At 34.0% G+C, this 18,318-nt stretch overlaps 3 protein-coding genes and 1 long non-coding RNA gene across 22 annotated transcripts; 2 read left to right on the top strand and 2 right to left on the bottom strand.

The window, feature by feature from the left end:
• The first annotated feature begins 40 nt into the window (after nt 1-40).
• Nucleotides 41-1,217, top strand: LOC112279787 (uncharacterized). 4 transcript variants are annotated; one of them, XM_024514472.3, is made up of 2 exons: nt 41-230; nt 660-1,217. In XM_024514472.3, exon 2 carries the CDS (start codon nt 716-718, stop codon nt 992-994), a length of 279 nt encoding a protein of 92 aa, XP_024370240.1. In that variant the 5' UTR covers nt 41-230; nt 660-715; the 3' UTR covers nt 995-1,217. The 4 variants fall into 4 exon arrangements, with proteins under 4 accessions (XP_024370240.1, XP_073388727.1, XP_024370241.1 ...); XM_073532626.2 differs by having other exon boundaries at nt 697-1,217; XM_024514473.3 differs by lacking the exon at nt 41-230 and adding an exon at nt 237-393.
• A 378-nt stretch (nt 1,218-1,595) lies between these two features.
• On the top strand, nt 1,596-2,779 carry LOC149989464 (uncharacterized). The gene is made up of 2 exons (XR_016501965.1): nt 1,596-1,858; nt 1,970-2,779. It is a non-coding gene; the product is annotated as an uncharacterized LOC149989464 (long non-coding RNA).
• Nucleotides 2,780-4,486: 1,707 nt separating this feature from the next.
• On the bottom strand, nt 4,487-8,988 carry LOC112279786 (putative protein S-acyltransferase 16). Of its 14 annotated transcripts, XM_073532730.2 has the most exons (13): nt 8,703-8,983; nt 8,199-8,453; nt 7,658-7,753; nt 7,243-7,408; nt 7,051-7,129; nt 6,686-6,734; nt 6,432-6,460; nt 6,180-6,233; nt 5,842-5,915; nt 5,486-5,602; nt 5,281-5,340; nt 4,942-5,062; nt 4,487-4,734 (listed from the first exon to the last, which is right to left on the bottom strand). In XM_073532730.2, the coding sequence occupies exons 2-13, from the start codon at nt 8,327-8,329 to the stop codon at nt 4,553-4,555; spliced, it is 1,158 nt and encodes a 385-aa protein (XP_073388831.1). In that variant the 5' UTR covers nt 8,330-8,453; nt 8,703-8,983; the 3' UTR covers nt 4,487-4,552. The 14 variants fall into 14 exon arrangements, with proteins under 14 accessions (XP_073388831.1, XP_090104647.1, XP_024370231.1 ...); XM_090248521.1 differs by lacking the exon at nt 7,243-7,408 and having other exon boundaries at nt 8,703-8,988; XM_024514463.3 differs by having other exon boundaries at nt 4,574-5,062; nt 8,199-8,353; nt 8,703-8,980.
• A 528-nt stretch (nt 8,989-9,516) lies between these two features.
• On the bottom strand, nt 9,517-15,407 carry LOC149989465 (uncharacterized). 3 transcript variants are annotated; one of them, XM_090248514.1, is made up of 7 exons: nt 12,376-15,407; nt 11,657-11,717; nt 11,396-11,490; nt 11,040-11,073; nt 10,790-10,838; nt 10,415-10,476; nt 9,517-10,035 (listed from the first exon to the last, which is right to left on the bottom strand). In XM_090248514.1, exons 1-7 carry the CDS (start codon nt 14,323-14,325, stop codon nt 9,968-9,970), a joined length of 2,319 nt encoding a protein of 772 aa, XP_090104640.1. In that variant the 5' UTR covers nt 14,326-15,407; the 3' UTR covers nt 9,517-9,967. The 3 variants fall into 3 exon arrangements, with proteins under 3 accessions (XP_090104640.1, XP_073388829.1, XP_024370189.1); XM_073532728.2 differs by lacking the exon at nt 9,517-10,035 and adding an exon at nt 10,074-10,234 and having other exon boundaries at nt 10,434-10,476; XM_024514421.3 differs by lacking the exon at nt 9,517-10,035 and adding an exon at nt 10,074-10,234 and having other exon boundaries at nt 12,376-15,406.
• Between the last annotated feature and the right edge of the window lie 2,911 nt (nt 15,408-18,318).

Here is an 18,318-nt window from a genome sequence, read left to right on the forward strand (position 1 = left end):
GCTCTAGCATTGCATGTAGACGACGACGATTATTTGCAGTTTAGAAGTACATATTCATTTGCGGATATGCTCAAAGACGTGGGTCAACCCAATTGAAATCCGTGCAGCGACGAATGTAACGATACCCGAGGTCTCCTCCTGTTACCGCGGCAATACGCGAGAAGTTCTGACACATACACCGAACATGAACTTTTAGGGTTTTGCGGCTTCATTTATTACAGTTTCCGAAGGTGGGTATCTTGATACATTGAGGACTAGACTAAATTCAACATTTTCTAATGTTTTCTGGATCAACATTTAGAGTGGGTTGTCGTATTAAAGTTTTGCTTCACATTTAAATAGCTTATGATTGTCTTCGAAAAGTTGAGTTTCGTTGCCAAACCTGAATTCAAGGTATGGTTTGAGATAAAAGCGTTGCAAATGTAACGAGGTGAATAGTTAGCCTTGAAAAGTTTCGTGTGTTCTCTTTCTGTGACAAAAACCCTGGACACAATCTATGTCTTTGGAGCCCTAATCCATGAAGCAGAAGAAACTGCAAAAATTTATTGAGTAGTCGTTTAGGGCTCAGGAATCGTCGACAGTATTGTTGGTCGATTGCTGCTTGTCCATTGATTTTGGATTCTCTGGGTGTGCTCATGTACATGAAATTGTTGAGACAGTGAATTGTTTTCGATCAATCTCGTGCGTTGAGGTTAGGTAGTGAGACTCGGGCTCCATGGGGAGAGGGTTGCTGTGGGCAACGGCCGAAGACCTGGCGAAGAACAAGCCGCTGGTGTTGTCGCTGTATAGGCAGTACCTGAGAGCCTTGAGTTCGACGCGATTGGGGCTGGGCTTCGCTGCCCAACAGACCAAGAAAGAACATGTCAGGGAGATTTTTAACATGGGAGCGGAGGAGCGGTCGATACACAACATTCGAGAATTGATTGCTGCTGCCGAGTATACACTCACGCAATTACGGAAGGGTCGGATACCTCGTGAGAGCTACAACAAGTAATGGGTGACAATTTGAGTTGGCAATTTTTCGTAAGTATCTCTTAGAGAGTTTCTTTCAAGTTTGGAGGACGTAATTTCGGACTCCTACACGCATTCCATTTGATGCACTGAAGGAACAGGGTCCGACAAACTACGATGCTTTGTTTAGGGTTCGACGCGTTGTCAATTTTTGAATAAAGTCGGTTTTCGCACAGGAAGCGGAAACCAGCATCGATTGCCAACTAGTAGAAGAAGAGGTCGCTGTTGTTTGTGAGATGAGGGTTCAGTGACTTACTCATGCAAGATTGAAATAACCTAGCGCACAATCGAATCTCATGACTTAGAGAGAATGTATTTACGTGGAGAAGCACATGTGATAACTATGGGGCTGTATGTTGACAAAGATAGTTCAAGCATTACAGCTGCATTGCACATTTTTCTTCTCAGCTGTCCAACAAGAGATTGTATTCAAAATACACATGCCGGCATTCAGCACGTGCACCACCTGGAATGCTTGTTCTCGACATAGATATGAGCTTCATGGCGTAGATGCGCGGGTGTAGCAAAAGATAGGATTTGCAATTCAAATAACCTAGCAATGCAGATATTTGGAAAGCACTGAAATGCAACGATTCGACACTCTCAACGCAGACCCGCTCTATGTGTCAGCCATTCAAAGCTCTGGCCACCTACGAAGTGAAACTGGAGTGGAGAACTCAGTAGATCAGCAAGTTGAGACTGAGTCACTAGCAGACCTGATGATTCAACACAAGACTAGTGATGCACCTTCCATGAAGATTGAGTTTATAACTGCCTTTCCATCACCATGTGGTGATTCTTCAAGGCCGCTTAGAGATATTGCAGGCATTGTGCTTTGTCTACAATGGTGCGTTTCTATCATATCCTTTTTGAGGTTTCATTAGCTCTGGATGGCAGTTGAAGTTGACAGCAAGACTTTGTGGTGGTGATTGCTTTGGTCTATCAACATGTGGAGCAGGAGAGTGGTTTTTTGGAGGCATTGAAGTGCAGCCAAGCCAAAAAAATTACTACTTCTGATGGCAGATTAGGTCACTTGCTGTGCTTGTGCTTGAGCTTGTCATGCCACGCTCAGTGAAACTCTTAATGAATGCAGCAGCACACAAGACACAATTAATGTGCACACAAGTCCACAATTTTAGGGCTATGGGCTCTTGTTTATGAACAGGTACACGCCAGCAAGGGAGTATCTAAATGACCCAATTTATGGTTTCATTTGAGTGTTGCGTTGCACAGAAATGTATCTGCTGCTTTTTAAGCTGTAAATCAAGGTGTGTGCATCTTGCGCTAACAGCTTACATGACTATTTTTGGCCTGTTTTCTAGAGGCATGGTCATAATAGTAGCATTGTTGGACGAGTGCCCATTGTTTCAAAGAAAACTGAACATGAAAAAACAAAAATTATATATTAAATTTAAATTGTGATGCAGCTGTTTTTTGTCAGTTGTATATACATATTGTAGTAGACAAACAATAAATTACAATAATTAGCAGCTTTATGAACATTCTAAAGCATTTCAGGATTTCATAAGTAATTGTATCATTTTTTTGCAAATTTTAGAAATCTCTAGAATTTTTTTGTAGTTATTTAGAAGTTTTAAGGAAAATTTTATACTATTATCCACGAACTTTTTAAATCCTCCAAAAAGTTCATATAGAAGATTTTTTGGTTGGGTAGATATTTTAGAGTTCCCACGACCTTTTCTAGAACCCATTATGTGATCTAGCTTGTATAGTATGGATAAAAAGGTAATGCAAGATATTCTTTAATTTTGTTGATATAACTTTTGAAGCAATCCAAATATTGTCTTTGATTTATTTATTTATTAAATCTGGTTTTCTTTTCTTGTGAATTTATTTTTTGATCTCTTTTCTTTATTGTCTTAATGGATGTTAAAATATACTTATGTTTAAATATTGTAATTTTTATTAATTTTTTTGAAAAATAAAAGTAGAGGTTCATTTGATTTCAAAAATTATAAAATTTAGGATTCTTACCTTAAATTGTTTGTGATTCGTTATTACAAAACAATTGTGTTGAAAAGTTGGGAGAAGCAACCAATTTCTTGAGTCACAAATTTTAAGTTCAAATAATTTTTTTTTCTTTTTGTCATTTATTTATAAATAAGAGGAGAGAGAACAACAAACTAATAATCAGAATGGATAAAAATAATTGCTTCTCTAAATGACTTTGTATTATATGGTTTAATAAAAATATTGAAAGCTTCTTCATTCCTATTTAATATATTTAAGCTAATTTAGATATAAACTAAACAAGTCAATTGTTAAATAAATATAATGTGCAAAAACTAATTAAAAATAATATTAATATTAATTAATTAATTAAATGAGTACAAGCCATTGTGTATTATAGGATTCTAACATTATATTCATAAGAACTTTAATCTATTAATGTTTTTTGTGTAGATATTTGTCTTTACTCATTTGTCAAATATACTTTATATAAGGTTCAAGAAGAAGATACAAGAATCGACATAGCCATATTAATTTTATTTAAAATATCAAAATATATTTTTAAAATACTTAATTATTAATATAATCTAAGATGCTTAATTAAGTCAATTTTTCTTTTCATGATATTATTACTTTGCACTACAATTATTACATACAAAAAAAAATTAATAGCAAATTAAAATCTTATATTGTTAAAAATTGAAATTGAATCACTAATATAAGACACCAAAGAATAGAATGAGAGATGCAATTTATGAAACTTTGGTTCTTAAATTTATCTTTTTAATTTTTTTTTACTAAACACAATGTGCTTATTTAAGCATGTTGAGTGATTTTAATTATGGATAAATGTATAATTAGTAATATAATTTTTAAAAAAGATAATGGATCAATTTATATTTAGTAATATAATTTTTAAAAAAGATAATGGATCAATTTGTATTTAGTAATATATTTTTTTCAAAAGAAAATACCATTTAAAATTTTCATACTCACACTTATTTAGAATATGTAATTATCATGTAATATTTCAAAAAATAACATATTCTTTTAAATAACCTAATAATTGAAAAAAATATGATTAATAAGTTATTGTTTAAAATTTTATTCACATCAAACTTAACTTTAAAACACTCAATAAAATGTTTGACTTCACCATCTTTTTATCAACTTAACACAAGATTCTCTTACATTTTATAAAAGAAAGTCATTTGCAACAAAGTATTAGTAAAAGCAAGAACTAGGATATTTTAAGACCACCTAAACTTGACAGCTTTGGCCAGAATGATCTACTAAAGGACCCAGTCTTCATCCTCTTTGCCTAAATAAAAAGTTCTCTTCACAATAGAACGAGTGCTTCAGTTATACTTTCATTTAAAAACTCCAATTCTTATGTTTTACAACAAATTGTTGTATAAATGATGGTATGAACAGGATCATAGGACAAGCTGTTGTGAGAAGTGAAGGATTGATAGAGCCCAAGACATTCTTCATGCTCAAGCAATTGGGTATAAATCATGGTTTGTATATAACGACTTTTCTGTATAGAATGTATCTTCATAAGAAGCAATCATTCTAAAATAGTCCCGTAATCGGTCAAACAAGGATAATATCTATTTAGAAATTGTTTTAGTGAATTAGAGTTCAATAAAGTATAAGAACAAAAATAACGTAGAAATCTCAGACCCTGCGCCACTGCCAGTGCGTTGTATCGAATTGGTAATAGCTTTTTATGGAAGTGGCAGTTACAACCTTCAGCAAAACACAACGATTACAACCTGTCAGTTGCATTCCAGTCATTTGATGTCATCTCTCTCAAACTACTACTACTATCAGAGACAAGATGGCTCCTTAAACTACCAGCATCAGCAGAGGGACTCAAATTTTCACACAATGGTAGCCCCAGCTGAGTAGAATGCATGGGCTGGAAGGGGTTTTCCTTCAATGGGAAATGCACACCATCTCCTTTTGGTAGGGCTCGAGTTGGGAGTAACAGCCATAGCCACCAGTAACTACCTCCAACGTCCGTAACTTGGCGCAGGTTTTGAAGCTTTCCGAGGTCGTATACATTGGTCCAAGACTAAAAGCAATGAAAGGACACATGAATCAGTATGCTGAATACAAAATTCAAAATTCAAAATTCAAAAAAAAAAACTGAAACTGAAACTGAAACTGAAATTTCAAGAAAGATTTAACTTGACCTAATGCATCTGGAATGTATAGCATTAGTTATAACTGTTATCAATTCAGGCCATTTTCTGTCGCCCTGATTTATGCTATCAACATATTCTATCGTACCTCTCCATTGGCACGTGCCTCCTTCCGTCGCTGCCGATTCCCATAAAAGTCTATGGTCGTCTGTTCACAAATGGAAACATAAATGGAAACATACTAGAAGCCCAGTAAGAAAGACAGCACCTGTCGATCGAGGTGGGATGCAGGCGATTGAAACGCACTGACAAATCTAGAAAAGCTCTGAAGAAAAAGAGTCTCAGTAGCATACCTGAGCAGTAAGGACAAGATAAATATGCCAACCTAGAAGGAAAGTAAGTGAAATTAAGACTGCCACAGAAAGTATGAATGTGAATAGTATGCCCACGCCATTTTCCTCACCATCGTCCTGAATTTTGAAAACGTTCAGCAGTGTTAGGGAACAAAATCAAGACAGCATTCATTCAATAGGTTGAAGTGCTTTTGTACCGACTACGTGCCTTATACTTGAGCACAATGTCTTCTAATGAAGGTTGACAATTCAGTATCTCAATTTCAACCATGTATTTTTGCCCTGTTAATGCAATTAGAAATCACAATGCATCATTTCGCGGGGTTGAAAATAAACAGAAGTTGATAGTTACGTACTTCGTCTTCGGGGCCAAACATGGGCAGGGAAGACATCACTGCTGCGTAAAGGCAACCTGCCCACATATACAGTACTAATACAGACAAAAATTCATTGAATAAGTATATCGTCTTGCACTAAAATGTCGCCCAAGTCAATTTGAAAGCAATCACAAACCCGAGAACTGATTAAACACAAACATTACATCCATTGACCAACATCAACATCATCTAATTACAATCTGTAAAGTTGAGCTAAAGACAAGATTGCTTGAATGCACAAACTTCTATAATCGTTTGTCATCCGGTATGTGCGTTGATCAGCGCTACTGGAGAAAGTTTAGGTGAAGAGTGCTCACAAAATACAAAGAAGAACCGATAATTATAATATCCAATGCAGTTGTGCATCCATGCTAGTCACATTTGTCAAGGTATTGCACAAGGATATATCCAAGATAATGCACAAGTGGACATTTCTCTATCCAAAGCAGCAAATTCGTTGACAAAGTGAGCACTACGAATTGATACACACTATAAAGCTTCTTTTACTTTCTTAATGTGCAACATAACTACAGAATCTCACGAAAAGGAGTGACTTGCAGCAAGGATACGGCAATGATGGTCCATCTTGAGAATGCATCTGCTAAACATACAAACATCAGCATTTGCGTATCACACACAAGTTATTGCACTCACCAATTCTGTTGAAGTCATTTTGTACTTACAAATAATCAAGGAGCACAAATATTACATATAACTTCGAAGAAATGATTGCAAGACGGGCAACTGGGACTTCTGAAACATCTCCTATTGTGCAAACAAACCAAAGGCAGGACAAAAGGTAAGAAGTAATCAAGTGCTTGACCTTTTACAAATATGGCAGTGGTGAGTCATTGGAGGCTTTGGCTTACGACCTGTTGCATGGCATAAATACAAAACCATCAGCGCATCTTCGAACAAAACAAAGCATGTTGTGCGACTGTAAGAAGGATATAGGGTTGTGACTCAGACAATCTAAGTAGCTCACACCAAACTATTCAAGAAACTGCAAGAACAGATACACTGACACAACTTGGTTCAACATCTAGTTTTTACTGTCCAATACATGTGGGGATGATTTGGCCTTGGGATCACAGTTCAAATCATTCCGCTTAACTAACACAGAAAAAGCCAGATCCTCTGGACCTAAAAGCCAACTTTACTAAGGGAGCCGTGGTTTGGAATGCTCACAACGTTTGCACCATCTGGAAGGAGCATAATCTGCACCTTCCAAGTCCATCTCGTACCTGGCCAAGGGCATCACTGTATCCTAAGAAAATCACAGTCTTAGATATCAGTCCCTCCCATTCACAATTCCAATGCTAAGAACTGAATAAAGAGAGTGTAATATCCTAAAAATGTGGAGAGGAGTTGAGGACGCACAGAAATAATTGGAGAACTGCCAGGGTCGGTGCAAATGCAACAAAAGTAGTTAAAGAAGACATTAAACGCTAGCCATCCTGCTACCAAGAGGTGGGCAATTCCTTGCCAAGAAGAGAGAGGATAAACAGCTGGAAGAATAGATACCAAGAACAGATAGATGACAGAACTGCAAAAAAAATTAAGATGGTAATTAGCATCGATATGGCCCTGGAGCTGTGCCATACAATAAATTGATACAAATGATATTTTTATAAATTGGTATACGTAACCTCTTCTGAACCCACTTCAACCGCTTCTGTCTCCGTCAAAGACTCCATAAGGACTATGAGCTACAACAGGCGTCAACCATTTATACATTAATTTCTTCACAAATGAAATACAGGATTACGATCAAACTGGAACTAGACCAAGTTACCTGATGAGAGAAAAGGCAAGCAAAATGTACAGTGGTCCAGCCACTTGGACCGAGTAATCTAATCGCGCTTGGAATTTCATAACGAATGAATTCCATCTGCAATCGACAAGTGATCCAAACAACACATGAGCTGTGAAGAGCGTGAAATGTAGGAAAGAATCCATCCAGACCACATTGAGCAGCACTCATGACCTAAAAACGCTCCATGTAAGAACAAACTCACAAGTGCTTCGAATGAATCTTAAAGGTCATCTGTCCATGACATTGTAAATGATGCTTAGATTTGTTACAGCCAAGGAGCCACATTGAAATCTCGTCTGTAAAGATAGACGGTCAAATGAGCCCTTTAATCATCCACCCCAGAAATTCTTCCAAATTGCATCCTCATTATTCACCAGATTCCTGTTTACAATGCTCCGTCTAAAATTCTCTCTAGAATTGAAAAAATTAAGCTTCATTATAACGTTTTTTTTTGAAAAGGGATTCAAGTGTATGGATTTCAACCGGCAAAGGCAGGATATGATAGACAGTTCCAACTTACAAGTAACTCACGCTCCAACGATCTGAAGAGCAGCAACCCCGACCAAATTGCCTGTGCAGCAGCAAAGGCTCACGTCGTCGTCCTGGCATCAAGGTTTTCATATGAAGGAGAATCCCCATTAATCTCTTCATGTTGATCACACTCGCGAGCCTTCCCTGCTTGAGACGCAACAGGCAGCTGTATTACACCCACAACGCACGCTCTATGCATCATGAAAAACACGGTCGAAGAAAGCGGTGACGGACATGTTGTAAGCTGAAAAAACAAAGACAAAAAAAATAGTAAAAATAAAAATAAAAAATCCTTACGCATCATCAGTTCGATGTTGTGTGAATGATGCACGTGAGCAATGCACCGGCAACAAACAAAATACAAATTCTCAAACGTTTCAATGTCCAGGATCTACGACCCAAAAACTCATCACTTCATAACGCTCTCTCATAACCCGCCGAAATCAACTCAACAAACCCAACTTCGAGCTTCCATTGGCAGCCCATCTCGTACCTATCCAGAAGCCCGAGCTGCCAATCTCCTACCAACGATGCTCCGCCACGGACAGATGCTCTTCCAACCCAATACAGCTAATCCAAGCAAAACCCACAAACTAGCCGACGTCGCAATCTCCCATACTACAAACGCTCAATCAAGGAAAAATATACTTTTATGTACATGTATATATACAACAACCCAACACGCATCAAGATCACGTCAAAAACAGACTTCCGACGATGCGTATCAGCACCAATGCGCATCAGTGCCTCATAAGAAGCTCCTCCTCCGTCAAATAATGTGCTATACATATGCAAATATGCACCACGAATCCTAGCTAGGTGCAAATCCGCCGAAACAAAAAAAAAAAAAAAAAAAAAAAAAAAAAAAAACTGCCCGTTCTAATGTGGATTGTGGGCAATTTGTAGGCTTCGGCGCATCAGAAAATGGCGCCGTCGCCGTAAGTCATTTGGAATTTTTTCGCAATTAAAACGAAGATTCCATTGTTTGAGCTTGGGCGCAGCTGATGGGTATCCTCCGACATCGATTTTGCTTCAAACTAGTTTGTGCCAAATCATGAAACATATTTCACGTGGACTCTAGTTTTTTTCTTCCTTTTTTACTTTCTTTTTTCTTTCTTCAATTTATTTTCTTTTTGTAGCGAAGCCTCACAAAATTGAGCTTAAAGTATGGATTCTGCACATATAAAATGTGTTTTTTTTTTTTTTTGTTGTGGAATGGATACAATATACTACCTTCTCCATGGGTCTCATCCATGTATGGATGAATTATATGGATGAAGAAGTGTGACGTGGAGAATTTTGGTAAATTTGCTTGAGTTGTGAAGTGAATGTCGCATTTTAGAAGTGTCTTGTGATTATTCTTAATGTAGTTTCAATAAAATAATACAAAGGTTCTAATCAAAGTTCAAACATCTATTGCTTTAGAAGCTTCTTCTTTTTAACTTTGTTTAATCACTTTAAGTCTTTGAATATTTTCACTCCATGTGTTTTACATGAAAAAAATAATAAAATAATAAAATAAAGGATAAGATGAATTTATTATCAGTAAGTGTAGTAGGTTACAATGCAAAATAAATTAATAAAATAAAATAAAACCCCCCTTCCAAGGACCATGGTCATCTGCACCAATTCTCATCCATTGGTTGATTTTTCATCCAATATGTCTACCCTCATCCACCACCAAAATGGGCTTCATATGAGCAAAGCCTTTCTCTTGCTCCACCTAAAAGTCTCCAACAAAACTTTAAAGTGTTCTCTTCATCCACTTTTAACTTTAAAACTATTGTGAATTCCATGAGCTTGATATATGTGTGAGAAAAAGCGTTCTATTGTATACAACATAGAAAAGAAAAAACAAAAACAAAATTTAACACACTTTATGGTTGCCTCTAAACCTTTAAAGGAGAACAATTTACATGTGTGTTTTATTTTTTTATTTAATTTTATTTAATTTTAAATTCCATTCAAAGTGACAACAATTTGGTGGCCATCTTCATGATATTGATGCTCACACAAGCAAATGGCCTGCAAATGAAGAAAAAATAAATAAATAAATAAATAACAAACATATTATTTTGTGAGTGACACAACAAGGCTTTAAGTTGAAAAACAACTTAGGGAACGAAATGGAGAACATAGAAAAGAATCAAACTAATGGGAGGTGGATTGAATGGGAACACAATGGGAACTTAAACAATTGCATACCATTGTGTACAATTCTTACTTGCCATTTTCCTAAACTCAAACATCCATCCGTAATGGGGATTCTGCATCCAAGGCTCAAAAAAACATACGTTTAGTTTATTTATTTTTATTTTAGTCATTGTTTAAGTGTATATATATATATATATATATATATATATATAGTATTTAGTTATAGAGAAAAGAGTAATTAAAATGTTATTGTCTTGCACATTGTCGAGTTAGAATTAGATGAATGTCAATTTTGGAGACCCCAATTATTTAAGAATTTATACTCCAAAACTTGAATTGTTAAATAAGAAATTATGTGGTTGAATAAGTGAATAAGTTTTATAAGGAAATATGATGATTTTTGAAAGGTATTGTTAAGGCACCTACACAAGGGAACATCCTAGAAGCTTTGTTTTGATGTGCGGCAAAATTTCATCTGAAAATAAGAAAAAATAAAAGGGTTCAATAAGAGCTGAGTTTCAAGTTATGGGTTCTTTTGTTGCGCGGAAGAATGATTTGTAGAATTTGTAGAATTATTGTCTTCATCTTTGATGCAAAATAAATGGAGAATTTACAATAACAAAAAGTAGGCCAAACAAGCCCAAATAATACACAAAATGGGTGATAAATATAGAACCTTCCCTTCTGTTTCTTGAAGATGATGTTCTTTTCTGAAATGACCACCAAAAACATGTTCAAAAGTTTATGAAATACAATAGCATCATGAATAATTTTATCACCATTAGAATAATTTTCGTTGCTTTTTATTTATATGTAAATGTGGTTCATTGCTTGATTGTTATCACAAAATCAAAGTTTACAACATATTGAACAAATTACGTAATTAAAATGTGTGTGTGTGTGTATATATATATATATATATATATAAAAGAAGGCAAGATCTTATACATTTATTCTTCATTGATAATTTCAAAGTGTAATTTAATATCCACATTCTAGAAAAAGAATTAATTGTACTGAGCTTTGTCTTACTATGGATGCAGACATATCTAAATATATTTCAAAGTCTTCAAAAGCTCTTGGATCACAATCTTCAATAATGGTCAATGATGCATTTGCACTTTGAGCTGTTTTATTTTTTTTTTTTTTTGGTCATCAAACACAAGTTCAATAAGTATTATATACTTTCATAAAAATATACTTATTGTAACTTATTTGAAACATTCATATCCCAAGTAAACCGTGTATTGATTTACAGAATAGTATATTTAAAATAAACATCAAGTTACTTACAATATATATGTGCAAGACCACATTTGAAAGTCGATAAGTCCGTTTTGAGATGTTGCAAAAGCTATCAATGCAAGATGCACCAAAACTAAAATTAAAATAATGTCAATAGGAAAAAAAATCTACTGTTATTTCAATATATATATATATATATATATGTAACGACATAAAAATAAATAATTTTTTTTTCTGCATTTGTGTAACTATGTATTTGTAAGTATTTACAGTGTCAAAAATAAAAATAAAAATAAACTATATAATCTATTAAATTTTTATATGTTTTAATATAAAAAATTACAAAATAATTTGAAATATTAAAAGTTGTGAGAATAAATGAAATACATGAAGGTAATTTAATTTATTAAGTCTTTTTTAACTTTTAATTTTTAATTTTTTTTTCTTACATCTATTAAAGGTTGTAATATATTTTATTTTTTATATAAAATGTTACATAAAATATTTATAGTATTTTATTTTATTATTTTTTTAATACTTTGTAAAATATTACACGTAATTTAGTAACATAATTATGATAAGTAAAAAAAATTGAAGTTATAAAATTAGATTCACATACTATAATTTCTATTAATTAATTATTTCTTGGAAATCACTAAATTTTGAATATGTATTGTATTGGTTTACATATTATTTAGGATCACATGAAGATGACAATTCATTTTCAAACTTCTAAAACATGATTAAAAAGAAAACACAATACATACCAAAGAAGTTATGTTGTGGCAACCAAACTTTTGCGATGGAATTAGAATTGTATTTTGTATCCATATGGGGCCATTTGTTGTAGGAACTTGTACATTTTGAAAACAACTTTGACAAGTTTGTGATTGGCTCAACTCTAAGTTTTGAATCTTTGCATGCATATTTGTAAGTGAATTTCGAACATCATATTCAAGAACATCACAACCTTGATCTTTTAAAATTTTGGTTTGCACTATCATATTATTTTTTTTATAGTTACTTGGTTGAGGCATTGAATTATTTGAGATTTGCAAATTATCATGTTGTTGACTTGATGTAATTTGACTTCCACAAGTTTTATAATTTTGCATAATATCATTTTGGTCCAAATTCGAATTAGAATATTTACTATCAACACTAGAAAAATCAATATTTTCAAAGGACTTAGGATTTAATATATTCATTGGAGTACACAATTCATAAGCTTCACTTTCACAATTTGGAGTAGTTGGCAAAATTGAAGGTGAATTGTACAAAATAGGAGAAAAATTAATATTTACTATAGGTAACAAACCTTGAGAACATTTTCCAATAGGATTTGGGATTTCATTTGAAGTACATTGTAATGAATTTGTGAGTGTAGGAGAATTTGCTTGAAGGTTATTTGGAGACTCAACAATTGTCATATTTTGCAAGTTTTTTAAGTTGAAAGAAGGGTTTTCTTGAAAATAGCTTTGAGAATTGTTTTCATGTAAATTAGACATGTTGGGACTAACACTTGTACAAAAACTTCTTTGTTCATGGATCCCTTCTTGAGGAATGTAGGAACATTTACAAATTCTTTCGGGACTTAGATTCCTTACTATATCTTGTTCTTGAGAAGCACTTTGACAACTTGATGTAGGATTGTTACTTCTTTTGAAATTTTGATGAAGGTCTAATCTTTGTTCTTGTGTAACATTTTGCATGTTATGTGTAAGGATTTGATGATTATAAAATCCATGATTAGGATTTTGATTAAGGTCTAATCTTTGATCTTGTGTAACATTATACATGTTATGCGTAAGAATTTGATGGTTATGGAACCCATGATTAGAGTTTAGTTGTTGTTTTAGTTGAGGAATATCTTGAAAATTTGACATTGTGTTGGATACATCACTAGTGTTTAAATTAGGCATGAATATATTTTGTTGATGAAAGTTTGAATTGTTAATTGGTGTAAAAACTTCAAGGGATTCGTTAAAATTATTCATATCATTTGTTGGAAAAGATGGTCTTTGAAGGTGATATGAAACATTAGGAGGATTATTTGTGCCACTAACTACATTTTGATCATGAGGCATAGAATTGTAGTTGTTGTTGTTGTTTTTAGAATTTAAACATCCATTCATATTGTAAATATCATCATTATGATTATTATTATTATTATTATTATTATCAACTGCGCTTTTTGATTTAAAAAACCTATCAGAGGTATTTTGTGAGGAAGTTGTTGGATATGATTTCGATTTACCATAATTCTCATTTTCTTGTGAATTGTTTGCACTATAATTTCTATCAATAGAAAAATCTGTAATTTCAAGGATTGTGTCATTGCTATTCTGTATGTTTTGTGGAACATTAAACATGTTTTGAATGTCAGTTTCATTCATATTAATTGGATTTGTTTGAGAATTTTTCCTTGATAAATCCAATTGATGTTGGGAGTTATGACGATCTTTGCATCTTTCTATTGATTTTGACATTAAATTTTGCAATTGCCGTTGTTGCAATTGAATTGCTTGTTGTTTTTGGTGATTTTGGAACATATCTGCATGATTTTTCGAAATTGCTTGCAAGATTAATTCTTGTAATAGAGGACTTTGATTGTTTTGGGGCACTTCAACGAGATTTGTCATGGGATTTTTTTGAATTTCTGCTTGCTGAAGTTGGACATTTTGTTCCTTTTGAATTGAATTTGATGGATATTCCATTCCTTATATTGATGTTTGAATTCAATATTTTAAAGTGGAACCATTAAAAAATCATACATTTTTTTTGTTTCTAATTCAACCAACCCTTATTTGAAAAGAATTGCTCAAATGAATCATTTAGAGATTTTATAGTACTTGCATATTTGCATTTATAAGTTGATGTTAATAGTAGTCATAGAGAAAAATGAAAAGTATACGATTAATAAAGTTGCAAACGTAAAGCATGCATCTTTTACAATCAAAACCATTCATAAACCTACACTCACTTGATAAATGTTACTTCAAAAGGAAAATGATTAGCTTGTGAAAGTGATATTTTTACAAGACCTTGCATAAATTTCAATATAATGAAATCGATGAATAAATTTAATTGGCAAATCTTATAATTAAAATGAAAATATATATTATTTGCATAGTTTATTGAAAACTCAATTTATTCGTTCAAAATCAACAATTTTCAAATTTAATTAGTATATTGTATATGTTACTTTTCATGTTTTGAAATTATGCAACGTCATTTTATGTTTAAATTGAATATCGGTTTTCATCTTTTTAACAAAAATACATTTAACAAAAATTATTGGAAAAAATATTGTAATGATGTGATAATTGTAGGGTGGCTCCCTAATTATTTTATTAAATTTACTGGCATATTCTATCATTAATATCATAATGATCCTACAACTGTTTATTTTTATTTTTATTTTGAAATAAATTTAATGTAATATGTTTTGTAAAAAATAATTATTTAGAATAAATAGTATCAATTTTTAGATTACATTTCGAAAAGTATAATTTGATCAAATATATTGTAGAAATAATATTTTAATTACATAATATTATTTTCCGTATTTTTATTTTTATTTTTAAATCACTATTACAATTTTAATATATTAGCTTAATGTTTAATGTCAATTTTTGCTACCAGTAACAAGCCACAAACTTTAAAGAAGCTAAATAATAATAATAATAATAATAGTTAAAAAACTAAAGATTAAAAGCGCATATGAAAATAAATTCCAAATAATAAATTCACTTGAAAAATAAATAAACAACAATTATGATTATACAGACAGACATGGGAAAACAAAAAAAAAGCTTTCAGAAAAGACTCGTTTCCGTTCATCCACAAACACTTCATCCGAAAAGGATTTCATCTGAAGGGCTGTCAATAGAAACCAGATCTGCCGTAAAACGAGTCTCGACGATCGAAGCTTGCGAAAGTCGGAAGCATCAGTCACCGACTGAATCCGTTCTACTACATACAAATTCACCGTAGATTTGATACGCATAATGGCTAGTATCGTTCGGAATCCGAAGCCAAGCCCGGCGCCGCAAGTTTCAGCAAGGTCAGCGACACAGATCCACGTCACGAGCAATCTGGGATTGTCGGCGCTGAAGCCACGAGCTCGCACTCTGATTTTTCTGCAATCGCGACCGCAATCAAGGCTCCCCGAGTTGTGAGTCAGAGATCTGAACACACCTTGTTTCGACACCAGCATTGCTGGGTGTTGTTCCATGAACCTGGTGGTGGAATTTCGTGTGCATCTCTCGGCCCGCTTGTGTATGGTCTGTCTGAATCACGGTCCAGAAACTCTTCTTGTGCATATTCGAAGAGTCTTGTGTGCAGTACTCGCGATCGATGCTTCATGTCATTATTCTGTGCGATACTCGCGGACGATGTTTGTTTTGCTCCGAGTAGGAAGAAGCGCGTCGCCACTTCCTGCACGTCGACACCCACGGATTGGTGTATGTGTGTTTGTGTGTGAGATCACTTGAGAGTCTGAGCGTTCATGCTTAGGTTGACCTCGGCGGCGTTCACCTAAAGGTGCTCATTTATGTTTGTATTAAGCGTTTGGCGCGCCGAATTTCTGCCGATCAGCTGGGACGCAGACTTTACCACACAAGTCCAACGAGCCAGAACGAAGGAGCTGAGGCAGTTTCTAGCCATTGTTTGCCACAAATTCTGTTTCGAATTGCTGAAAGGAAGGTGATCACGGTGGAGATGTACATTCCAAGGACCGTTGTCTATTTACGGAAATTATAATGAAGGAAGTAATCGAAACATCCATCAATTGATTCTCACATTAAAATAAAAAATAAAATAAAAACAATTGAAAGAATCACAACTTTTCATTTGAAGGTTCCAAGTATGTGGTTTAACTCAGAAATTATGAAAAAGCTGCACGTGCTCGTAGACTATCAAACAGTCCCTGTAGCGCCCAAAATAATATCATTTAATGACATTGATCTCAGTGGTTTTAGAGAAACTTACACGATCAAACAATATTTCAGTGTGCATTTCGTGAAATACTGTTCCTTCTGCAAAATAAACATTTAATAACTCTCCTACAATATATAGTCGATAAAAGTACAACCCGAATTACATTACCTAATACCTCGTATTAAAATCAGACACGCACGCACGCTACCGAAGTGAATGAATGAAGCGAGTTCGACGAACTGCAGTGCTGCAGGAAAGTGCGGATTCCACACGTTGATCGAGTAAATCGTCGTCTGTCGGTACCAACCCCGTACCATACGAAAATCGGTGTAGCCTGACATATACCCGCAGCTCCGATCCCCCCACTGACCAATGAAGACCTCGAAATATCGACCGAGGTAGCCAACGCGAAGGGACACGAATCTCGATTGGCTCCACCGGGATTGCTGCAAGGGGGTGTACAAACAGCCCTTTCCCGCCCGAATACGAACAGGAGCAGAGAATCCAGGCTGGCCTCGGGGAACACTACCGACAGTTCCACCAGGTGAGCAGCGCTTGTCTTTTTCCAGAATTAGGGTTTGGGATTTAAGTACCGCGATGCGAGCGACGAGCACGAGACGAGCCCGTTATATCGTTGACGTCGTCGTCGTCTAAGTCGTCTACGAACTCCGCGGTCTTAGGTCGACTTTCCGGAACGTGTCAGTCTCAAGAGCTAGATTGTTACATCCACGCTTTGCTGTTGAAAAGCTAGATGTTAGGTTGTTGTATTTACCAATAGAGTCCTAATAAGGAATTCATGGATTATTGTTTTTTAGCATCAACATATATAGATTACATTACATTAACCTTGTAATTGTTCTGCTGGAGCAGTAGATTTCTATTGAGCCAAGTATAATTTAAAATATCTTTTTGATATTATTTATCGAAATTTAAAAGTCAAGGTTTATCATAGTTTAAATCACTTTGCTACTTAAAAATGAATAAATCCTGGAAAAAAATTGATTTGTTACTTTTTTGTACCTTGAGATTTCATATATATATATATATATATATATATATGTAGTTCACATGTTCTGTTTACACAATGCCGATTTTGCCTTTGAAAGCCATAAATCTTTCTTGAACCTTTATATAAATCAAATTTTATCTTCACAACCTTAAAACAACAACAACTGACCTACAGAAACCAAATATTTTGTAGACATGCATGCATTCCCTATTTTGCAATAGACAAAACTGCAAGAACAATTGTTTATGTGATAGTTTTGAAAACATCTATATTTTATGAGATTTTTGTCAAGAAAATTTAAACATAAATCATCTACACTAAGCACATTTCAACTAAAAAGAATGAGAATTAACAGCACATGTTGATTCAAAATATTGCTTCTCAACATCATATTTTCATCCATGACCTACATGCTATTTATTTATTTATTTATTTTTAAAATGTTCAAATAATAATTAAGAAATATATTTTTTACAAATGCAATACTTCAGAAGGGCAGATTTTGATTTCCTCTTTTCCAACCTGGTGAACCCCAATTCAATCGCTTGAATAGTAACCACATGTTATTATTAATATTATATAATAGTACCATAATGTTATGATTTATTCATTTGTATGTCTATCATACCTGCAATGCGTGGAATACTTTTTGCAAAATCAAACACATACAACTTTTCATATATGCTAGAGCAGAATTATTGCACAGTCGGGCGGTAATACTAAATCGAGGGTTACATTATTAAAGGAGGATTAGTGAGTA

Source organism: Physcomitrium patens, chromosome 3, assembly GCF_059467195.1.
Source record: "Physcomitrium patens ecotype Gransden chromosome 3, ASM5946719v1, whole genome shotgun sequence".
NCBI classification, from domain to species: Eukaryota; Viridiplantae; Streptophyta; class Bryopsida; order Funariales; family Funariaceae; genus Physcomitrium; species Physcomitrium patens.